Source organism: Trichomycterus rosablanca, chromosome 13, assembly GCF_030014385.1.
Source record: "Trichomycterus rosablanca isolate fTriRos1 chromosome 13, fTriRos1.hap1, whole genome shotgun sequence".
In the NCBI taxonomy this organism is placed as follows: Eukaryota; Metazoa; Chordata; class Actinopteri; order Siluriformes; family Trichomycteridae; genus Trichomycterus; species Trichomycterus rosablanca.
In genome coordinates, this window is record NC_086000.1 from 37,267,634 (window position 1) to 37,292,420 (window position 24,787).

Here is a 24,787-nt window from a genome sequence, read left to right on the forward strand (position 1 = left end):
AGAATGCTTCCACTCTGATAAGTCCTGACAAGGATAATCCAGCGGTACCTTAAAACTGGACGTCAGTCGGTTCTGGGAGTGGTGTTGAGTTTTAAAGACGTTGAGTTTCGAGGTATTTTTTCCCATAAGGATGTTTGGGGAACCTGTTAATGCGTCCATGGTCCCGTGGAGCTGCAGATATTTTAGTCTCATGTAAAATAATGAGGTTGTTTTTGACACTTAAACACTGAAAATAACACAAATATAATATAAACACACTGAAATACAATAAAAGCTGCACTTTAGTTTTACTTCTTTATTGTTTCCTGACGCTTCTTAATCGTGGAGATGCTTGATGTTGGAATACCGTATTCCCTACATCACCGGCGCATTCACATGAGTTTTTTTTCCACTTTTCTTGATGCACAAAACTTAACGTGACTTTGATTAGTGGAGGAAGTTATGAGCAGTAATAATGAAGAGAAGTTTAGTGCTCCTGTCTCCTTCTTTTACTACATTAAACCACGTTAAGCTTTATTTTGAACCAGAAGCGTTTTAGACTCTGGGAGAAGCTGATTCTGATTCTCACCGTTTCTCAGACGCTGGAGCTGTAACACAAGTTTAAAAGTGAAACAGGGAGGAGAATCTAGATAAACACAGATACACGTGGAGCTGTAACCCTGGATCTGACGCTTATTCCACACTGATTCAGATTCAGCTCAGATTCACACTTCAAGCCGACATAACATACATTCACTTTACTCATCTACAGTGCATCAGTGTGATGGATGGATAACACACCCTCCTCAGACATGATCAGGGTCTTAAACAGTGGAACAATATTTGAGAAAAGTAAAATAGCTTTTGAAACCAGCATAATAATTTGGAATGACTTTGCTGCCCTGGGACAGGGAGAGTTTACAATCACTGAGTGTTTCATCACAGTCAAAACCTGTGATGATAAATCAACAAGAATTAACACGTCTGATCTGACGGTGTTTGACTCTGAACTTGAGCTGATGAATCATGGGTAACCTGGAACTACCTGTCCTGTCATGAATGGAACCAAAGTTAAAAAACATTAAAATCCTAATAAACAAACCAACCAGTGGTGAAATAAATCCAGAATTTTGATATTTTCTCTGCATTGTTTACGTTTTACTTTTACTCTAACACTGACGTGCACTGGTTAAACTGGGATTTCATGACTGTCCCGTTTGTCTCTTGCAGGACTACACTGTGCCGAAGATCGACATCTTTCCCGAGGCGAACGGGATGGGCCGCATGTCCTCGTACTGCGACGACGTCCTCGAGCTGGGAACCTTCGGACGTCCTCATAGTGCCGGATCCATCAGAGTCCACTCCGGGGTGTAAGTCATCCCCGAATCCGCCCTGAATCCTGACAGGAGCTGTATGTAGAGTGTGTGTGGAGGGTTTGGCTGTGTGTGTGTGTGGAGGGTTTAAGTGTGTGTGTGGAGCATTTGGGTGTGTGTGTGTGTGTGTAGAGGGTTTGGCTGTGTTTGTGTAGGGTTTAATTCTGTGTGTGTGTGTAGCATTTGTGTGTGTGTGTGTGTGTGGAGGGTTTGATTGTGTGTGTGTGAAGCATTTGGGTGTGTGTGTGGAGGGTTTGACTGTGGGTGTGTGTCTGTGAAGCATTTGGGTGTGTGTGTGTGAGTGTGCGGAGGGTTTGACTGTGTGTGTATGTGTGAGGAGGGTTAGGGTGTATGTGAAGGGTTTGGCTGTGTGTGTGTGTATGTGTGTGAGCGTAGGGTTTGGCTACGTGTGTGTGTCTGTGTGGAGGGTTTAAGTGCGTTTTGAGGTTTTAAGTGTGTGTGTGGAGGGTTTGGCTGGGTGTGTGTGTATGGATGTGAATGTATGTGTATGTGTTGAGAGTTTGGCTGGGTGTGTGTGCGTTTGTGTGTGTGTGTGGAGGGTTTGTGCGTTTGTGTGTCTGTGTGTGTGACTGGTTTGGTGTGTGTGGAGGGTTTAAGTCTGTTGTGTGTTTATGGAAGGTTTGGCTCTGTGTGTGTGTGTGTGGAGGGTTTGGTGTGTGTGTGTGTGTGGAGGGTTTGGTGTGTGTGTGTGTGGAGGGTTTAAGTCTGTTTCTGTGTGTTTATGGAAGGTTTGGCTGTGTGTGTGTGTGTGTGTGGAGGGTTTGGTGTGTGTGTGTGTGTGGAGGGTTTGGTGTGTGTGTGTGTGTGTGGAGGGTTTAAGTCTGTTTCTGTGTGTTTATGGAAGGTTTGGCTGTGTGTGTGTGTGTGTGTGTGTGTGTGTGTGTGTGTGTGTGTGTGGAGGGTTTGGTGTGTGTGTGTGGAGGGTTTTCCTGGGTGTGTGTGTGTGTGTGGAGGGTTTGGTGTGTGTGTGTGTGGAGGGTTTGGTGTGTGTGTGTGTGTGGAGGGTTTAAGTCTGTTTCTGTGTGTTTATGGAAGGTTTGGCTGTGTGTGTGTGTGTGTGTGGAGGGTTTGGTGTGTGTGTGTGTGTGTGGAGGGTTTGGTGTGTGTGTGTGTGTGTGGAGGGTTTAAGTCTGTTTCTGTGTGTTTATGGAAGGTTTGGCTGTGTGTGTGTGTGTGTGTGTGTGTGTGTGTGTGTGTGTGTGGAGGGTTTGGTGTGTGTGTGTGTGGAGGGTTTTCCTGGGTGTGTGTGTGTGTGTGGAGGGTTTGGTGTGTGTGTGTGTGGAGGGTTTGGTGTGTGTGTGTGTGGAGGGTTTAAGTCTGTTTCTGTGTGTTTATGGAAGGTTTGGCTGTGTGTGTGTGTGTGTGTGTGTGTGTGTGTGGAGGGTTTGGTGTGTGTGTGTGGAGGGTTTGTGCGTTTGTGTGTCTGTGTGTGTGACTGGTTTGGTGTGTGTGGAGGGTTTAAGTCTGTTGTGTGTTTATGGAAGGTTTGGCTCTGTGTGTGTGTGTGTGGAGGGTTTGGTGTGTGTGTGTGTGTGGAGGGTTTGGTGTGTGTGTGTGTGTGGAGGGTTTAAGTCTGTTTCTGTGTGTTTATGGAAGGTTTGGCTGTGTGTGTGTGTGTGTGTGTGTGTGTGGAGGGTTTGGTGTGTGTGTGTGGAGGGTTTTCCTGGGTGTGTGTGTGTGTGTGGAGGGTTTGGTGTGTGTGTGTGTGGAGGGTTTGGTGTGTGTGTGTGTGTGTGGAGGGTTTAAGTCTGTTTCTGTGTGTTTATGGAAGGTTTGGCTGTGTGTGTGTGTGTGTGTGTGTGTGTGTGTGTGTGTGTGTGGAGGGTTTGGTGTGTGTGTGTGGAGGGTTTTCCTGGGTGTGTGTGTGTGTGTGGAGGGTTTGGTGTGTGTGTGTGTGGAGGGTTTAAGTCTGTTTCTGTGTGTTTATGGAAGGTTTGGCTGTGTGTGTGTGTGTGTGTGTGTGTGTGGAGGGTTTGGTGTGTGTGTGTGGAGGGTTTTCCTGGGTGTGTGTGTGTGTGTGTGGAGGGTTTGGTGTGTGTGTGTGTGGAGGGTTTGGTGTGTGTGTGTGTGGAGGGTTTAAGTCTGTTTCTGTGTGTTTATGGAAGGTTTGGCTGTGTGTGTGTGTGTGTGTGTGTGTGTGTGTGTGTGTGTGTGTGTGTGTGTGTGTGGAGGGTTTGGTGTGTGTGTGTGGAGGGTTTTCCTGGGTGTGTGTGTGTGTGGGTGGACGATGCCACAGAACATGTGACTCATGATCAGATCATCAGATTCATCAGTGGTAAAAGTTTGAGGAACCAGAGCTTTGAAGGTCCGGCGCTGGACTCAAGTAAACAAACACATTCAGGTTGAAGGTGAAAGTCCTGCTCACCCAGTGTGTGTGTGTGTGTGTGTGTGTGTGTGTGTGTGTGTGTGTGTGTGTGTGTGCGTGCGTGTGTGTGTGTGTGTGTGAGAGCTGGATGGTAATCGTTGGCGCTCCTCTGGAATGCTGCAGGCCTGCTCGTGCTTGTCTGGAACCAATAACTTCTTGTCTGGAAACGCCAACGGAAAAATCCAGTTTCCTTCCTTACCGCCAGAAATGCAACAGCGCTAACGTTGCTAACTAACGCTACTAGTTTTTTATTTTACTGAGTGCGTCCAAGCGTTCCGTCCATACAAATCAGGGGACAGAGTTTATGTCTGGCCTCACGATTCACCAATCACGTGTGGTGCAGTCTCCAAACAAACAACACTCTTTTCAGCTCTTCTGAAACTTGGCGTCTGCACCACCGGGGTTACTGGACTATTGGAGTGGAGTGTTTGAGTGTGTGTGTGTGTTTGAGTGTGTGTGTGTGTGTGGAGGGTCTGAGTGTGTGTGTGTGTGTGTGTGTGGAGGTTGTGTGTGTGTGTAGTGTTTGAGTGTGTGTGGAGGGTTTGAGTGTGTGTGTAGTGTTTGAGTGTATGTGTAGTGTGAAGGGTTGGAGTGTTTGGGTGTGTGTGTGTGGAGGGTTTGTGTGTGTGTGGAGTGTTTAGCTGTATGTGTGTGTGGAGGTTTTGAGTGTTTGGCTAGTGTGTGTGTGTGTGTGTGTGTGTGTGTGGAGGGTTTGTGTGTGTGTGGAGTGTTTAGCTGTATGTGTGTGTGGAGGTTTTGAGTGTTTGGCTAGTGTGTGTGTGTGTGTGTGTGGATGGTTTGAGTTTGGCTGTGTGTGGAGGGTTTGTGTGTGTGTGTGCACGTGTGGAGGGTTTGAGTGAGTGTGTGTGGAGTCTTTGGTTGTGTGTGTTTGTGTGTGAAGGGTTTGAGTGTGTGTGTGTAGTATGTGGGTGTATATGTGTGTGTGTAGTGTCTGGTTGTGTGTGTAGTATGTGGGTGTATGTGTGTGTGTGTAGTGTCTGGCTGTGTGTGTGTAGTGTGTGGCTGTGTGTGTGTGGAGGGTTTGAGTGTGTGTGTGTGTGCATGTGTAGTCTTTAGTTGTGTGTGTGTGTAGTATGTGGGTGTATGTGTGTGTGTAGTGTCTGGCTGTGTGTGTGTGTGTAGTGTCTGGCTGTGTGTGTGTGGAGGGTTTGAGTGTGTGTGTGGACGTGTGTGGCTGTGTGTGTGTGGAGGGTTTGAGTGTGTGTGTGGACGTGTGTGTGGTGTGTCGCAGTCTCCAAACAAACAGCACATTTTTAAGCGCGTCTGAACCTTGGCGTCGGCACCACTGGGGTCCACTGGTGTTACTGGAGCTTTGCCAGTCCGTCGCCGAGGTGCCAGAACCTCGTGGAATCCGTGCCGCAAATATTCGAGGCTATTTTGAGGGCACTGTTGGCAAAGTCCGACATTCACCACCGGGGTGGGCATGTGAGCCTCCTCGCTTAGATCACGAGTACCCGCGATCGCACCCCGCCACTAGATGCCAGTGTTTCCACATCAGAGTTTCACTGAGGCGGTTTTCCAACAAGGGGAGTTAAAAAATATCTACAGATAATCCCACAACGGGCGCCAGCACACCAGAGCTGACATTTCAGACTCATCGGTTCGAATCTCAGTGTGTGGAGTCTTTGGTTGTGTGTGTGTGTGTGTGTGGAGGGTTTGAGTGTGTGTGTGTGTGTGTGGAATCTTTGGTTGTGTGTGTGTGTGGAATCTTTGGTTGTGTGTGTCTGTGGAGTCTTTGGTTGTGTGTGTGTGTGTGTGTGTGTGGAGTCTTTGGTTGTGTGTGTGTGTGTGTGAAGTCTTTGGTTGTGTGTGTGTGTGAAGTCTTTGGTTGTGTGTGTGTGTGTGTGTGGAGTCTTTGGTTGTGTGTGTCTGTGGAGTCTTTGGTTGTGTGTGTGTGGAGTCTTTGGTTGTGTGTGTGTGTGTGTGTAGTCTTTGGTTGTGTGTGTGTGTGTGTGTAGTCTTTGGTTGTGTGTGTGTGTGTGTAGTCTTTGGTTGTGTGTGTGTGTGTAGTCTTTGGTTGTGTGTGTGTGTGTAGTCTTTGGTTGTGTGTGTGTGTGTGTAGTCTTTGGTTGTGTGTGTCTGTGGAGTCTTTGGTTGTGTGTGTGTGTGTGTGTGTGGAGTCTTTGGTTGTGTGTGTGTGTGTAGTCTTTGGTTGTGTGTGTGTGAAGTCTTTGGTTGTGTGTGTGTGTGTAGTCTTTGGTTGTGTGTGTGTGTGTGTGTGGAGTCTTTGGTTGTGTGTGTGTGTGTGTGTGAAGTCTTTGGTTGTGTGTGTGTGTGTAGTCTTTGGTTGTGTGTGGAGTCTTTGGTTGTGTGTGTGTTTGTGGAGTCTTTGATTGTGTGTGTGTGGAGTGTTTGATTGTGTGTGTGTGTGGAGTGTTTGGTTGTGTGTGTGTGTGGAGTCTTTGGTTGTGTATGTGTGTGTGGAGTCTTTGGTTGTGTGTGTGTGTGTGTGTGTGGAGTCTTTGGTTGTGTGTGTGTGTGTGTGTATGTGAAGTCTTTGGTTGTGTGTGTGTGTGGAGTCTTTGGTTGTGTGTGTGTGTGAAGTCTTTGGTTGTGTGTGTGTGGAGTCTTTGGTTGTGTGTGTGTGTGTGTGTGTGGAGTCTTTGATTGTGTGTGTGTGTGTGTAGTGTTTGGTTGTGTGTGTGGAGTGTTTGGTTGTGTATGTGTGTGTGGAGTCTTTGATTGTGTGTGTGTGTGTAGTGTTTGGTTGTGTGTGTGTAGTCTTTGGTTGTGTGTGTGTGTGTGTGTGTGGAGTCTTTGGTTGTGTGTGTGTGTGTGGAGTCTTTGGTTGTGTGTGTGTGTGTGGAGTCTTTGATTGTGTGTGTGTGTGTGTGTAGTGTTTGGTTGTGTGTGTGGAGTGTTTGGTTGTGTATGTGTGTGTGGAGTCTTTGTTTGTGTGTGTGTGTGTGTGTGTGTGGAGTGTTTGGTTGTGTATGTGTGTGTGGAGTCTTTGATTGTGTGTGTGTGTGTGTGTGGAGTCTTTGGTTGTGTGTGTGTGTGTGTGTGGAGTCTTTGGTTGTGTGTGTGTGTGTGTGTGTGGAGTCTTTGATTGTGTGTGTGTGTGTGTGTGTGTAGTGTTTGGTTGTGTGTGTGGAGTGTTTGGTTGTGTATGTGTGTGTGGAGTCTTTGATTGTGTGTGTGTGTGTGTGGAGTGTTTGGTTGTGTATGTGTGTGTGGAGTCTTTGATTGTGTGTGTGTGTGTGTGTGTGTGTGTGGAGTGTTTGGTTGTGTGTGTGTGTGGAGTCTTTGGTTGTGTGTGTGTGTGGAATCTTTGGTTGTGTGTGTGTGTGTGAAGTCTTTGGTTGTGTGTGTGTTTGTGTGTGGAGTCTTTGGTTGTGTGTGTGTGTGTGGAGTCTTTGGTTGTGTGTGTGTGTGGAGTCTTTGGTTGTGTGTGTGTTTGTGTGTGGAGTCTTTGGTTGTGTGTGTGTGTGTGGAGTCTTTGGTTGTGTGTGTGTGTGTGTGGAGTCTTTGGTTGTGTGTGTGTTTGTGTGTGGAGTCTTTGGTTGTGTGTGTGTGTGTGGAGTCTTTGGTTGTGTGTGTGTGTGTGTGTGGAGTGTTTGGTTGTGTGTGTGTGTGGAGTCTTTGGTTGTGTGTGTGTGTGTGTGTGGAGTGTTTGGTTGTGTGTGTGTGTGGAGTCTTTGGTTGTGTGTGTGTGTGTGTGAAGTCTTTGGTTGTGTGTGTGTTTGTGTGTGGAGTCTTTGGTTGTGTGTGTGTGTGTGAAGTCTTTGGTTGTGTGTGTGTGTGGAGTCTTTGGTTGTGTGTGTGTTTGTGTGTGGAGTCTTTGGTTGTGTGTGTGTGTGTGGAGTCTTTGGTTGTGTGTGTGTGTGGAGTCTTTAATTTTGTGTGTGTGTGTGTGTGTGTGGAGTCTTTAGTTTTGTGTGTGTGTGTGTGTGTGTGTGTGTGTGGAGTCTTTAGTTGTGTGTGTGTGTGTGTGTGTGTGTGTGTGTGTGTGGAGTACTACCAACAGAATTAATGTACTGTATAATTCAATTGTGTGTGTGTGTGTGTGTGTGTGTGTGTGTAGCTGGCTGGTGTTCAGTGATCCAGGGTTTCAGGGCATGCTGTCTGTCCTGGCGGTAGGAGAGTACCCATGTCCCGAATCGTGGGGTTTCCCCGACCCCTTCATCGGATCCATACGACCCCTCAAAATGGTAACGACGTTTAATCCTATAAGTGTGAACTTATAATGTTTTAAGATTGTGCAAATATATTCAGACACAGTAAAGATTGGTGGTTTGAATCCACTGTTGGACCCTTGAGCAAGGCCCTTAACCCGGTCTGCCGCTTGATCACCATACAGTGGCTGACCCTGCGCTCTGACCCCAACCTCCAAACGAGCTGGGATACACAGATAGAGAATTTCACTGTACTGTATATGTGTATAAAAATTCGACACCGAGCAGGTATAACATTCCGAGCACTGACCGGTGAAGTGAATAACACTGATTATCGAATTGTGATGGCTAGACGACTGGGTCAGAGCATCTTTAGAACTGCAGCTCTTGTGGGGTGTTCAGTATCTATCAAAAGTGGTCCAAGGAAGGAACAGTGGTAAACCGGCGACAGGGTCATGGGCGGCCGAGGCTCATTGACGCACGTGGGGGGCGAAGGCTGGTCCGTGTGGTCCGATCCAACAGACGAGCTCCTGTAGCTCAAACTGCTGAAGAAGTTCATGCTGGTTCTGATAGAAAGGTGTCAGAATACACACAGCAGCACAGTTCGTTGCATATGGGGCTGCATAGCTGCAGACCAGTCAGCGTGCCCATGCTGACCCCTGTCCACCAGGATGCACTATGGGAAGACGGCAAGCCGGCGTCGAGTCCTGCCATCCATGTGGACGTTACTCTGACACGTAGCTCCTACCTAAGCATCGTTGCAGACCATGTTCACCCTCTCATGGAGACGCTTCCCTGGTGGCTGTGGCCTCTTTCAGCAGGATGATGCTCCCTGACACAAAGGGTTTGTGGAGCACAAGAACCAGTTTGAGGTGTCGACTCGGCCTCCAGATTCCCCAGATCTCGATCCAGTCGAGCGTCTGTGGGACGTGCTGGACGAACGAGTCCGATCCATGGAGGCCCCAGCTCACAACTTACAGGAGGTAAAGGATCTGCTGCTGACATCTCGGTGCCAGATACCACAGCATACCTTCAGGGGTCTAGTGGAGTCCATGCCTCGACGGGTCAGGGCTAATTTGGCAGCGAAAGAGGGACCAACACAATATTAGGAAGGTGGTCATGATGTTATGCCTGATCGGTGTATACAGTGTATCACAAAAGTGAGTACACCCCTCACATTTCTGCAGATATTTAAGTATATCTTTTCATGGGACAACACTGACAAAATGACACTTTGACACAATGAAAAGTAGTTTGTGTGCAGCTTATATAACAGTGTAAATTTATTCTTCCCTCAAAATAACTCAATATACAGCCATTAATGTCTAAACCACCGGCAACAAAAGTGAGTACACCCCTTAGTGAAAGTTCCTGAAGTGTCAATATTTTGTGTGGCCACCATTATTTCTTAGAACTGCCTTAACTCTCCTGGGCATGGAGTTTACCAGAGCTTCACAGGTTGCCACTGGAATGCTTTTCCACTCCTCCATGACGACATCACGGAGCTGGCGGATATTCGAGACTTTGCGCTCCTCCACCTTCCGCTTGAGGATGCCCCAAAGATGTTCTATTGGGTTTAGGTCTGGAGACATGCTTGGCCAGTCCATCACCTTTACCCTCAGCCTCTTCAATAAAGCAGTGGTCGTCTTAGAGGCGTGTTTGGGGTCATTATCATGCTGGAACACTGCCCTGCGACCCAGTTTACGGAGGGAGGGGATCATTCTCTGCTTCAGTATTTCACAGTACATATTGGAGTTTGTGTGTCCCTCAATGAAATGTAACTCCCCAACACCTGCTGCACTCATGCAGCCCCAGACCATGGCATTCCCACCACCATGCTTGACTGTAGGCATGACACACTTATCTTTGTACTCCTCACCTGATTGCCGCCACACATGCTTGAGACCATCTGAACCAAACAAATTAATCTTGGTCTCATCAGACCATAGGACATGGTTCCAGTAATCCATGTCCTTTGTTGACATGTCTTCAGCAAACTGTTTGTGGGCTTTCTTGTGTAGAGACTTCAGAAGAGGCTTCCTTCTGGGGTGACAGCCATGCAGACCAATTTGATGTAGTGTGCGGCGTATGGTCTGAGCACTGACAGGCTGACCCCCCACCTTTTCAATCTCTGCAGCAATGCTGACAGCACTCCTGCGCCTATCTTTCAAAGACAGCAGTTGGATGTGACGCTGAGCACGTGCACTCAGCTTCTTTGGACGACAAACGCGAGGTCTGTTCTGAGTGGACCCTGCTCTTTTAAAACGCTGGATGATCTTGGCCACTGTGCTGCAGCTCAGTTTCAGGGTGTTGGCATCTTCTTGTAGCCTTGGCCATCTTCATGTAGCGCAACAATTCGTCTTTTAAGATCCTCAGAGAGTTCTTTGCCATGAGGTGCCATGTTGGAACTTTCAGTGACCAGTATGAGAGAGTGTGAGAGCTGTACTAATAAATTGAACACACCTGCTCCCTATGCACACCTGAGACCTAGTAACACTAACAAATCACATGACATTTTGGAGGGAAAATGACAAGCAGTGCTCAATTTGGACATTTAGGGGTGTAGTCTCTTAGGGGTGTACTCACTTTTGTTGCCGGTGGTTTAGACATTAATGGCTGTATATTGAGTTATTTTGAGGGAAGAATAAATTTACACTGTTATATAAGCTGCACACAGACTACTTTTCATTGTGTCAAAGTGTCATTTTGTCAGTGTTGTCCCATGAAAAGATATACTTAAATATCTGCAGAAATGTGAGGGGTGTACTCACTTTTGTGATACACTGTATGTACATATAAAGGGTACAAATTCCAGGTCTCTTTATGTGTGTGTTGTTGTGTGTGTTTATGCACTGAAACGTTGTTTTATCTTCCTAATTTCAGGGCAGCATCAAAGTGGAGAATCCTCATGAAGTTCGGGTATGTTCACTTCTACAGAAAACATTTATTATTATTATTATTATTTATTTTTTAATTTTTTTACAAATGCGAGTTCCAGCTTTTGTTCGCACGGCCTCGAGTAGTGCCGCTGTACAGAGTTTGAACCCCAGCACGACTTATCCGTCTGTGATTACACCAGTACAGGCGCTTCCATCCTGAGAAATGTAACCACAACATTTTCAGGCAGTTTGGGAAACGTAATAGTGATACAATACACGGTCAGAAGTATGTGGACAGCCGTCCTAGATGTTGAGTTTAGCTGTTCAGCTTTCACCCTTTGCTAACAGCTGTATGAAACCAACAATGTAAAAACAGTTCATTTTGTGGCAACAGTTCAGGGAAGATCCTTTCCTGCTCCAGCAGGTCTGAGCTCAACGGCATTATTTGATGAGCTTGGTGTGGAACATTTCAGCAGTGTTGCCTTGGCCTGGAGTTCTGACCTCAACCCTACTGAACACCTTCAAGATAAATTGGAAAGTCAATAGCGAACCAGGGCACAAATAGACCACTGAAGTCGTGTCGTCATATTGTAGGCCACGCCATGCTGTTATGCCCATATTTGGTAACCCGGGTCTAAGAGAAATTTTTAATAGCAAAAATGAATGGAGATTTCGCAAATTGCCTCTCTCGCATCCTGTAGTCATAAAAAATGTTCCAGAGCTGTTAGGTTTTGTTTTATGGAGATTATTCTGTCTATTATCGCTGGATCCTCTGAATTATGAAGTCGTTAAAGAGTCAAAATATGAATACTGCTACATGTAAGCTAATGCTACTGCGCACTGAATTGACATCACTAAACTGGAAGCCTCTTAAATAAGCGTACGAAGCAGCGCGATCCAAAAGTGTAACAGTGCCGTGATGTTCACAAGCTTTACTTTATATTTTTAGTAGCTAGCTACATTATACTAGAAAGCGAGGACGGTCGGGTGTTACGCCTTCGGTTGTACTCAACAAAATCGAGCCGCTCGTTCCGTCGATTCAATCGGTGTAGTTCGGTGACGTCTAATTAATGCGCAGTAGCGTTAGCTTTCGTGTAGCATTATTAGTATTACGACACTTTAACAACCTCGTAATTCAGAGGATCCGGTGATGTACGGGAGAAACATGTACACGGGACGAAACGTACAGGGTTCTGAACATGTTTATTTAGCACAGGAGAAGTTAGAGCCGGGTCTACAGAAATCTGAGTTAGACCCGGGTCTCCAAATATGGGCATAACGAGTTCACGACTTCAGTGGTCTATGTCCATAGGCGCACTCCAAACTCTGTTAAAATGGGTTTTAAATATAGAGTTGCAAAGGTTGGAGCACCTCTGGTCAAAATATATACACTATATGGGACACCTTGTCTATTTACTGTTCCAGCATGAGCAATATGTATAAAGACATAAAGAGAAGCTCCAGTGTACAGAGCACAGACCTCTGCCCCACTCAACAGCTCTGGGATGAACCGGAGCCACACAAATGCTGTCGTCTTTTGACTGAACGGGCACAAATTCCCACACACAGATAAACTCCAAAGTCTTGTGAGAAGCCTTTCAGAAGAGCGGCTGACGTTCTATCTGAAAAGATCACACGGAGGTCACTCTGAGATGTTTAACAAGCTCGTGGTCAGGTGTCCAAATACTTTTGGCTCTATTGTGTACAGCGTGACCCGTTATTAAACTACAATGTGATGGAACACGGCGTACCTGAACCCTGGAGCACGTGGAGCCTGACTGAGCCCTGATGCACTTGAACACACAGAACCTGTAAAAGTGCAGCAGCGACTCCGTAGCCGCGGGGAGGAATTTCAGGAGGAATTTCCCAGAATTCCCAGCATACTGTGCTGGTCAGGACCAGACTGAACGACGGCTCGTGTGTCGGTACACGTCCCGTCGGCGAGAACCCTCTCACGCGTGTTCCTCTCTGTGTGTGCGCACCAGGCGCTGCTGTACGAGGAGCCCGGGCTCCGGGGCCCCTGCCTGGAGGTGGACTCGGACGTCCCCCTGATCGGAGGAGACGAGGAGGAGGACGAGGAACAGACCGAGGGAGGAGAAGAGAACGCCGAGCCCTCCTCACCCGTCCAGAACAAACTGAGAAGCGTCGGCTCTATGAAGATCCTCAGCGGCCTGTGAGTGGAACGTGCATACCTGCCGCAGTGCATTATGGGATTGATAATAATCATAAAAATTATAATATAAAATCAATATAAATTAACAATATAACATCAAAATAATATAAAATATAACGTAATATATAAACATACTTTATATTTTTATTTCAAAACTCTTTAAATATTATAAATAATAAAAATAAAAAATAAAAAATAATAAAATACATAAAAAAGTAATATTACATTTCAATAAAAAGCTATAAAAATTTTATTATATAATTATTAATAATGTATTTATTTTGTACTTATTCATTTATATTTATCAAAATAACATTAAAGTAAAATGTAATTATTTATCTTTTTATGTTGAATTGAAAATTAATGACATTTTATTTATTAAAACATTAATTCATTGGGTGTTTTACCATCACTTTATCATGGTCAGGGTCTCTGTGGGTCTCATTCACTGGGCAAAAGATATGAAACACCACAGACAGGTTGCCAGTCCATCACAGGACACACACACACACACCTAGGAGGACTCTAGTAGTAAACCCACACAGACACGGGGAGAACATGCAAAGTTCCACACAGAAAGGACCCGGACCGCTCCACCTGGGGATCGAACCCAGGCCCTTGTTGCTGTGAGGTGATGGCGCTACCCACTGTGCCGTTGTGATCCCTTATTAAACGTCGTCTGTAGTAATTCACATTTAATAAATATCTACTTACAAAAATCCAATAATATATTTTAGAATTTATAATTAGAATAAAAATTATATCTATAAAACTATTATTAAAGCGTGGATCATATTCTGCATCACGCTCTAAAGATTTTTCTGACATCATTTCATCACTTATTAATTATTAATAATTTTATTCTTCTACTTATTATTATTATTATTAATTAGTGGCTTTTTCTATTTTCTATATGTGACTGGCATGTGTGTGTGTGTGTGTGTTTACAGCTGGGTGGGGTACACAGAGCCCGGGTTCGAGGCCCGACAGTTCGTTTTGGAGGAGGGCGAGTACCTGGACTCTTCGGACTGGGGAGGAGCGACCGACGTCCTGCGCTCCCTGCGGCCCGTCCGCTCGGTCAGTACCGCCCCCCTGTGTTTTCTGATGCTTGATGACCCGAGACCTGGGCAGGAGTAATGAACATGAACGTGGTGTTGACAGTGGTAGCTCAGCGGTTAGGGTTCTGGACTAGTAATCAGAGGGTTGCTGGTTGAAGCCCCACCACCACCACCAAGTTGACACTTGCCTGGTTGCCACTGTTGGGCCCTTGACCCTCAATTGCGTAAAACTGTATACTGTAAGTCGGTTTGGATAAAAGCGTCCACTAGATGCAGTAAATGTAATCAAATGTGAATGTGTTGGTGTGTGCAGGAGTTGGTGTCTCCTCACCTGAAGCTGTTCAGTGAGAGGGATTTCAGCCCGAGGAGCCTGAACGTGGACATGCTCGTACCCGTCATGGTCATGGAGGAGACCGGATACGGGGCCAAGACCCAGTCTGCGGAGGTTCTGTCTGGAGTGTGAGTGTCTCTCGTCACACCGTGTTTATCTGTCTGTTACATGTCCAAAGGTTTACGGACACTCAACATCTGACACTTTCACATCGTCCCCCGCAGCGGCGGTGGAAGCTGACCGATATCTGGACATGTAAATGGCATTAGAACATACAGACGCCGCACAATAATGTGTACTGACTCAAATCACAGGTCAATAATCTACACAAAACATATATTATAAATGTAGCGTAGAAATAAAGAAATAATCTGTAAGTTCAGATAAAAACAACAACAGATTAGCGAGTGTATTTAGCCGTTTTACTTCGTGTCTTTACTTTCCTCCTCATCGTGTAAATGAATGTAATTTCTGTAACAAGAAGGTTCCAGTTAAAAGCTTCAACTGATACGTTTTGTTTTCATTACAGAACAAAAGCGCTCGATAAATCACGGCACAGCGGCCAAAATCCCAAACACAGCAAAAACCATCATAACCGCTGCTTACCTTAGCTTCTGTTCTTCCAGATGCTATTACATTTATAAGCGTGCGTCCCATTAGGAACAGAATCCGTTATTTTGTAAACGTGCTTATAATTAAAAACCTCCAAACTTTTCCCGGTCGTGAAGTAAAACAGGAAGTGGTTAGAAAGCCGATCGAGCGTTTCATTACCACGTCATCTGTGTGACGCAAACTGAATAAATGCAAATAACAGCATTTCTTACTAACAATTACAATCAGAAGCTCTGATTGGTTCAGAAAGCGGTTCTTTCAACCATCAGCCCCGATTCTGTAGGAGCGTTCCATTCACCCCGGCTGTTCCTATGAAGTGCACTACGTAGGGTATTCTACCGTTGTAATTTTTTTATAAATTTTTTTAATAAATTTAGCGCGTCCAATTTCATCCCATCTATCATCCTCTCATTAGTGCGGATTGCTGCTCCTGATTGGGGCTGACGAGGCCGTTCCACGCCTCCTCCGAAACGTGCACAGCCAATCGACCGTCTTATCACCCACACTTGACGAGTGTAGCGTGGCAGAGTACTGTGTACGGAGGATCACACACTCCGCCACACCCCCTCCCGTCTCCATACAGGCGCCACCAACCAGCCAGCAGAGGGCGCAACCGCCCCGTTCCTGAGAGAGCATCCCCTACGGTCTCAAGTCCCGCCCCCCACCCGGACAACCGGCCAATCGTTGTCCATAGCCGCCCAGCCTCGACCGTGAAGGCGGAGCTGGATTCGAAACGACGCTCCTTCGAAATCCAGCCCTGGTTGCAGCGCGTGTCTTTTTACCGCTGCGCCACCTGAGCGGCCGGGTATTCTACCATTTTAAATGAGATTTCAATCCAGAGTAGGGAGCGACGCTTCATCACTACGCCGGAAGCTGACTGGAACATTTACACATTGCGTGCGTTGCGGGTTAAAACGGCCGGAGCGTTGTTATTATTATTAGAGAGCAGAAAATTACATTAATGATGTCGGATCATATATATCTATAATTGTTACATGCTGACTTTTGTTGTTTACGAGTCATTTTTTGAGAGTCACGAGTCGCGTCTGAGTCATTTAAAACGAGTCCGAGTCGAGTCTGAAGTCGCTGTGTGTGCGACTTACGTGCGACTCGGACTCGGGTCGCCATCTCTGCTTACAAGCAACAAAAACACCATCACATCAACACTTGATTGTAAATAAAACACTGGAGAAGATACAAGAACTCACCGGTCATAAATGCAACATAAGAATGTGCTGGTCGCCGGGGCACGGTGGTCTAACTGGTAATGAAAAAGCATCCAGTAAGCAAGAAAAATAACAGGGAACGAGCCACAGAATACAAACTAGCACCTTTAGACGCTAAACCGCTAATAGCTACATACATAAACGATATGTAGCAGGCGCCTCTCCGAGTTCGAATCTCAGCTCTGCTACCGGTCGGCTGGGCGCTCCTAGCAGGCACAATTATCAGTGCCTACGGCAGACAGAATCGGCCCTTAGTCTGCTGGGTGGGAAAAGACGGGACTAAAAAGTGGGCGGGGTCTTTGACGCTGTGTAGGGACCCTGGTTAGTAGGTCGAGGCGCCTGTACAGAAGTGGAGGAACGTGGAGATCAGCGCGTGACTCTCCGTGCGCGAGACCGACCTCACGTGCAGATCCCACCGAAATACGAGTGAACAAGAAGGGGTCAGTGGAGCGCACGCGTTTCGGAGGGAGGGCGTGTCAGGAGAATATACCCTCCTTGTACACCATCGGGGTGTCCAGGGCAGGTCTTTATGAACAGTTCTTGTGCTGGTGTTGCCCCTTGACCAACTGACCAAAGTCCTGCATCATGATATTGTGATGGGTTAGATTACCAAGATACAAGGCCAATGGACATGCTATTCCAAAACTGCTCCATTTCCACAAGATTTTGGAACGTGCCTGTAAGAATTTGTGCCTATTTAGGATTAATTAACTAATTAGGAGGTCTTTCCACATACTTTTGGCCTTTTGCTGCTCTACCAGCCTCCACTCATCTGGCATGGCTTTCTACATGAACGGAACATGACTGCCGGGATTCGCTTCCGTTAAGCCTGAAGAGCATGTGTGAGCTCGCTCGGTCCCGTCGTTCCAGTCTGACGTGTGTCCGTCTCTCTCTGATGTTCCACAGGTGGGTTCTGTTCGAGAACCCGGCGTTCTCCGGGGAGGTGTACGTTCTGGAGAAGGGTCTGTACGCGAATCCGGAGGACTGGGGCGCCAACAACCACAAGATCTCGTCTATGCAACCCGTGTTTCTGGTATATAACTCATCCAACCTGTTCTTAGAGCTGACACTTTTGTTTGTATGGGAAGATTAATTTAGGGTCAAAAGTTTATAGACGCTTGTAAGAGACCAGACTTTTTACTGCTGATTGTTACATCGTTAACTATTGAAGTGCTGTCCACTTATATTTGATCGGGTCATGGTCAGGATTTTAATTTAGTCCAGTTTGGGGTATTTTTACCTCCTTCTACACCAGCTCCACTGATAACCAAACAGCCCCAGAGTTTAATAGCACCAGCACCACCAACATATTTGACAGTAGGTACAGTGTTGTTGTGCACATGCTTCATATTTCTCCTCCAAATGTAGATTTTTGACCCAAGTTTGTAAAATCACCGCTTTGTTTAGGTTTTGCAGCTTTATTATGCAAATTTAAGTCTCAAAATGACCTCAGTGTGGCTCGGCGTGCACAGTTTTACACACTGCGAGGTTTTTTTGGGTGCAATTTAACCAACCTGAGGCGACCGTGTCTTTTTAGAGGTCTGATGCTCTGTATCGTTATCGGTCAGATATTGGCCTAAATCACTGGATCGGATATCGGAAGGAAAAAAATGTGTAATCCGATACTGTTGCTTAATGTGAATAACACCTAATGTAAATAAGGCCATTCAGAAATGAAAACACACTAATCTACTTAAACTTTTAGCATTTTAAAAAATCATCTACTACTGCCACAACTAAAAACACTGTTTTACCGCATGTCGTCCAATTGGAAGATGTGGATGTCAATCAAACAAGATGGACCCATTAGAACTGACGCAGAGTTTGGTTGAGATTTTCCGTTAAAGTTCTGTCACGTTTTTAGATGATTAAAAACCAAAGCGCTTATTAAAAAAGCCTGCTGGATTCTGAAGAGGACGTACGTCTGTGGCTAACTATCTATCTATTTATCCAAAATATCTATCTATTTATCTATAATATCTATTTAGCTGTTTCTGTCTGTATCGTTTTCTCTGATAACGTTCTGCTATTTCTGTACAGGAACAGACAGGAGGCCTGCCGCGGTTTAAGGTGAGTTAGTGCAATTAATTACATCTTAAATATAATAAAAACACCTTTATGATAGATTTTGTCCCTCTGTTAGAAATGAACTAGCTGCTCGTCGCTCATAAGTCACGTGTGTTTGGTGTAACTGCAGGTACTTCTGTTCTCTGAGCCCGACTTCCTGGGGGAGGTTCAGGTAGTGGAGGAGAGTGTGGCGTTCCTGCAGGAAGGGTTCTGTCCTCGCTCCTGTAAGGTCCTCGCTGGAAGGTGTGTATCACATACTTGGTATATTCATATTGGTCATAGCGGTCCTGAGCTCTGGTCACACATGGTCAGGCTGAGACGGGGAGGGTTCTGTGGTTCGGGTAGCAATTCGGACGCTTTGTTCTCATTTTGCAGCTTTATTAGGCTGATTTAACGTCACAAAATGAACTCGGCGTAGTTCGGCGACCGTGAGGCGATCGGGCCTTTATACAGTCATGTGAAAAAGTTAAGACACCCCATGAAATCCTTTGTCTTTTTGAACATATTTAAACATATGAACATTTGAGCTTCATTTGTACAGTACTGAGAGATGGAGCTTATATAAATAAACAAATAAAATGTCAAAAAAATTACTTTTAAACACAAGCTGTAAAATGTAATGAACAAAAATGAAAATTTATTGTGAGGAAAAAGTTAGGACACCTAACATATAATACATATAATATCAGAGACAACGTACCAGATACAAAACACCCACATAGACCGTTCCTGCCGTGAATATAACTCACAAGAGTAAACACGGCGTTAAAAAGAAGATAAAAGAAAAAAAACAACTTAAAATGTCTAAAATTAGAATCCGGTGCACCACATCAGCTGCAGTGATTAGACCATCGTTAGAGGACATTGGAGTTTTATTTAAACCTCAGACGTTAGTTTGGTTTGCCTATGATTGTTGAAGTGAGTGGTATCACCATAGGCCTTCAGAAAGAAGGTTGTAAATGCATATGAGTCTGGGAAGGGATTTAAAAAGATCTCAAAACAATTAGAAACCAGCCATTCCACTGTCCGGAAAATCATTTACATGTGGTGAACATTTAAAACAACTGCCAACATGGCCAGGTCAGGCCGTCCTAGCAAGTTCAGTCCAAGAGCAGACCGCACGATGCGTAAAGAAATCTCCAATAATCCTACCATGTCATCACAGGACCTACAGGTAGCTCTTGCCACAGTTGATGTCAAGGTTCATGCATCTATCATCAGAAAGAGACTGCACAAGTTTGATTTTCATGGGAGATGAGCAAGGAGGAAACCCTTGCTGTGAAAAAAACATCAGGGCAAGACACCTAGACAAAGACCAGGACTTCTGGAACAATGTAGTTTGGACAGAAGAATCCAAAGCTGAATTATTTGGGCACAATAACAGAAGACATGTTTGGCGCAAACCAAACACAGCATTTGGGAACAAGAACCTCATACCAACTGTGAGGCATGGAGGTGGAAATGTCATGTTTTGGGGCTGCTTTGCAGCAGCACGGCCTGGCAAGCTCTCCATTATAGAATTTACAATGAATTCTTCACTGTATCAGAGGTTGCTTGAGAAAAATGTAAGACCATCTGTCCAAAAACTGAAGCTGAAGCGGAGGTGGACCATGCAACATGACAACGACCCAAAACATCCCAGTAAATCCACCAAGGAATGAATCAAAAGAAAGAAATGGAGAGTTCTGAAATGGCCAAGTCAAAGCCCGGATCTTAATCCTATTAAGATGCTGTGGGCTGATTTGAAACGGGCTGTGCATGCAAGAAACCCCTCAAACCTCACACAGCTGAAAAAAATCTGCATGGAGGAGTGGGAAAAACTTTCTTCCAGTCGATGTCAGAGACTGGTAGATGGTTATAGGAAATGTCTAATTGAGATTATTTCAGCCAAAGGGGGAAACACCAGCTATTAGGGCATAGGGTGTCCTTACTTTTTTCTCACAATAAATTTTTGTTTATTACATTTTACAAATTGTGTTTAAAAGTAATTCTTTCAGTTTCATTTGTTTAGTTATATAAGCTCTATCTCTCAATACTGTTCAAATGAAGCACAAATGTTCATTTGTTTAAATATGTTCAAGAAGACAAAGGTTCTCATGTGGTGTTCTAACTTTTTCACATGAATGTAGACACGCCACCATCAGTGGTGCAAGAACAACCATGATATTGTACAAACTTCAAACGGTCAGTGAGGATTCTGACCAGCTTCAGTTCTTCTCTGAAGCTTTGTAACTACCATAGGGTGCGCCTAGTCTGGTAAAACTGTCCTGAACAGCTCACGGCTTCCTCAGGCTTGAATTCGTCCAGTCATTGTTAACTGATCAAATTAATTAAAGCATTTTATTATTATTTATTGCTCGGAGTGCAGGTTTAAATCTCCTTACGTCAGGCTTTGCTTCTTCTCACCTTTCCAAATTCCAGCTTTGGGAATGTCAGTGGGACTCTGTATTCATCTACACAGTATTGTACATTGCACCTCCGTTTATATTTACTGCAAATTACACTATTTTATAGTTTATTATATTATATTCTACATTCCTTATAATATTTATTTAACTACATAGTTGTGTGCAATAATACTTTAGTACTTTAATGTATCTTGAGCTGCTGTCTATAATTATCTGTGTTAATGTAAATATCTTATCTATCTGTAATATCTATCTATCTGTATGTCTGTCTGTCTATCTATCTATCAATCATCTATCTATCTATCTATCTATCTATCTATCTATCTATCTATCAATCATCTATCTATCTATAATGTATGTCTGTCTATCTATCTATCTATCATGTCTGTCTATCTATCTATCTATCTATCTATCTATCTATAATATCTATCTATAATGTCTGTCTATCTATCTATCTATCTATCTATCTATCTATCTATCTATCTATCTATCTATCTATAATATCTATCTATCTATAATGTCTGTCTATCTGTCTGTCGGTCTATCTATCTATCTATCTATCTATCTATCTATCTATCTATCTATCTATCTATCTATCTATCTATCTATCTATCTATCTATCTATAATGTATGTCTGTCTATCTATCTATCTGTCTGTCTGTCTGTCTGTCTGTCTATCTATCTATCTATCTATCTATCTATAATGTATGTCTGTCTATCTATCTATCTATCTATCTATCTATCTATCTATCTATCTATCTATCTATCTATCTTATCTGTCTGTCTGTCTGTCTGTCTGTCTGTCTGTCTATCTATCTATCTATCTATCTATAATGTATGTCTGTCTATCTATCTATCTATCTATCTATCTATCTATCTATCTATCTATCTATCTATCTATCTATCTATCTATCTATCATGTATGTCTGTCTATCTATCTATCTATCTATCTATCTATCTATCTATCTATCTATCTATCTATCTATCTATCTATCTATCTATCTATAATGTATGTCTGTCTATCTATCTATCTGTCTGTCTGTCTGTCTGTCTGTCTGTCTGTCTATCTATCTATCTATCTATCTATCTATAATGTATGTCTGTCTATCTATCTATCTATCTATCTATCTATCTATCTATCTATCTATCTATCTATCTTATCTGTCTGTCTGTCTGTCTGTCTGTCTGTCTATCTATCTATCTATCTATCTATCTATCTATCTATAATGTATGTCTGTCTATCTATCTATCTATCTATCTATCTATCTATCTATCTATCTATCTATCTATCTATCTATCTATCTATCTATCTATCATGTATGTCTGTCTATCTATCTATCTATCTATCTATCTATCTATCTATCTATCTATCTATCTATCTATCTATCTATCTATCTATCTATCTATCTATCTATCTATCTATCATGATGTACAATTGAGAATGAGACACAGTGACTCTCTATAGTGTTGCTGTTTGTACGTGCTCTGTGTTTCAGTCCGGCTCATCATTCGTTGTTTGTGTTTTAGCTGGTTGGCGTTTGAAGGCGCTCAGTTTACGGAGAACATGTATGTACTAGAAGAGGGCGAGTACTCTACTCCCCATGCCATGGGCTTCTCTCACCCCGACTGCTCCATCCTCTCACTGCACACCGTCGGTCATGTAAGTACAGAAGAGAGGGGGGAAATGTTGAATAAATCCATCCATACAGGTTGTATCGGTAAACACGGAAATGCCGACACATCAGATAATGTTTGTAAGTGTAGCGTAGACCCTGACCGTTAAATGTACTCGCACTGTGCTAAATTGTAAGAAAATGTGTGGGGAAAATCAGTATGTTCTCCCCTAGGTAATGTACAGAAGAGAAAGAGGGGAATTCGGCTCAATACAGAAAGTTGGACAGCTTGTGATGTGCTATATTTCATAATAATAATACAAAAATGGCAGCTTCAAAATGATCTGGTGTCAGGTCAAATGAATGTGGACTGCGGCGCTCAGGTGGGGCAGCTGTAAAATATTTTATTATATGGATCTTTGCAGTGCTATCGGCCTGTCAGGCGTCTTCATGGACATGCTTGACTGTCCAAGGGGGACACTAGGACTGACCCTACGTTCAGACTGGCAGTGATTTTTCACCTATTATCGCTCGAATCACGCATCGCTCCGTGTTCACACCTGCAGTGTCAACATCGTCTATGGGTGTTTGGTTACCACAGTTTAACTGACGCCAAGTAAAAAAGCGAATGCCATGGCGGTACAGCGTACTTTACTGACTCTTATTTACAAAACATATAGAAAAAACAATCTGACCACAAATCAGTTGTGTTCACGCTAATCGCTCGTCTATAAATTCTATCTATCTATATATAATTTCTGTCTATCTGTCTACCTGTCTGTCTGTCTGTCTATCTATCTATAATATCTATCTGTCTATCTATATATATATATATATATATATATATATAAATATATATAGTCTGTCTGTCTGTCTATCATCTATCTGTCTATCTATTTATCTATCTATATATAATGTGTCTGTCTATCTGTCTGTCTGTCTATCTATCTATCTGTCTTTCTATCTGTCTTTCTATCTATCTGTGTCTGTCTATCTATCTATCATCTATCTGTCTATCTATCTGTCTTTCTATCTATCTGTCTGTCTGTCTATCTATTTATCTATATATAATGTCTGTCTGTCTATCTGTCTATCTATTTATCTATATATAATGTCTGTCTGTCTATCTATTTATCTATATATAATGTCTGTCTATCGATCTATCTGTCGATCTATCTATCATGTCTGTCTGTCTATCATGTCTGTTGTTCTATCTATCTGTTATTCTATCTATCTGTTATATCTATCTATATATATATATATATATATATATATATATATATATATATATAATGTCTGTCTGTCTATCTGTCTGTCTATCTGTCTGTCTATTTATCTATCATGTCTGTCTGTCTATCTATAATATCTATTTATCTATATATATATATATATTCTGTCTGTCTGTCTATCTATCTGTCTATCGATCTATCTGTTGATCTATCTATCATGTCTGTCTATCTATATATATATATAATGTCTGTCTATCTATCTGTCTATCTATCTGTCTATCTATCTATCTATCTATCTATCTATCTATCTATCTATCTATCTATCTATCTATCTATCTATAATGTCTGTCTGTCTATCCAACTGTCTAACAGTCCGATTGAGAGCTGGTTGCTTTGTCGCATCATATCTCTGCCGGTCTGAATGTAGGGTTAAAAGTAATGAGAGAGAACAAAAAAAAGTGTATTAAGAAGGATGGGGGGCCGTGAGTTGGGTAAGGTATCAAATAAACCCAAAATGAGGCCAAAGCGCTACAAAAGCAAAGCAGGGAGAAAACAAGTGACGCAAAGAGAATAATGCTGGAGAATAATCACAAAGGCATGGAACAAAAAAGCAGGGAGAGAGGGGAGCATGGAAACTAGAGCGAGGGATAAAACGAGGGAGAAATGAGAGAGGCTGGACTGAGATGTGAGAAGATAAAGTTCAGAAAGCTTCTACTGTCCTGCTGAATTCACTCTGTGGTGCAGAATCATGTGATCTTAATCATGTGTGTGTGTGTGTGTGTGTGCAGGAGTTCTCTCTTCCCTCCATCACACTCTTCTGTAAGGCGTGTTTCAGAGGGAGGAAGGTGGTTCTGACCGACGGCGTCGTAAACCTGTCGCTGATCGGGATCGACGGACAGATCCAGTCACTGGTGGTGACTGGAGGAATGTGAGTTGCCGACACACACACACACACTCTCTCACACACACACACACACACACACACACTTCCATTTGTGGCATTTGGCAGACACTTCTATTCAAAGCAACTCACAATTATGACTGAATACAGTGTGAACAATTGAGGGCCTTGCTCAGGGGCACAACAGCGGCAGCGGAACTTGAACCGGCAACCTTCTGATTACTAGTCCAGTGCCTCAACCACTGTGTAGAGCTGAGAGAGAAAATAGAAGCATAGATGCATCTTTGTTTACATTTTCAGCATTTAGCAGATGCTTTTTATCCAAAGTGACTGTGACAGTACACAGTCTAAGCAATTGAGGGTTAAGGGCCTTGCTCAAGGGCCCAAAAGTGACAACCTGGCATAGATTACTAGTC

General features: G+C 43.8%; 1 protein-coding gene across 1 annotated transcript in view; it reads left to right on the forward strand.

Moving 5' to 3' along the window:
* Positions 1 to 24,787, forward strand: part of crybg1a (crystallin beta-gamma domain containing 1a) — a 111,239-nt gene that overhangs the window by 77,936 nt on the left and 8,516 nt on the right. Inside the window, exons 8-18 of the mRNA XM_063006751.1 lie at positions 1,210 to 1,349; positions 7,784 to 7,910; positions 10,758 to 10,793; positions 12,739 to 12,926; positions 13,877 to 14,003; positions 14,298 to 14,443; positions 17,060 to 17,186; positions 18,194 to 18,223; positions 18,351 to 18,463; positions 22,156 to 22,288; positions 24,259 to 24,398. Coding sequence (XP_062862821.1) covers positions 1,210 to 1,349; positions 7,784 to 7,910; positions 10,758 to 10,793; positions 12,739 to 12,926; positions 13,877 to 14,003; positions 14,298 to 14,443; positions 17,060 to 17,186; positions 18,194 to 18,223; positions 18,351 to 18,463; positions 22,156 to 22,288; positions 24,259 to 24,398 — 1,307 coding nt within the window. The remainder of the gene's footprint in view (positions 1 to 1,209; positions 1,350 to 7,783; positions 7,911 to 10,757; positions 10,794 to 12,738; positions 12,927 to 13,876; positions 14,004 to 14,297; positions 14,444 to 17,059; positions 17,187 to 18,193; positions 18,224 to 18,350; positions 18,464 to 22,155; positions 22,289 to 24,258; positions 24,399 to 24,787) is intronic.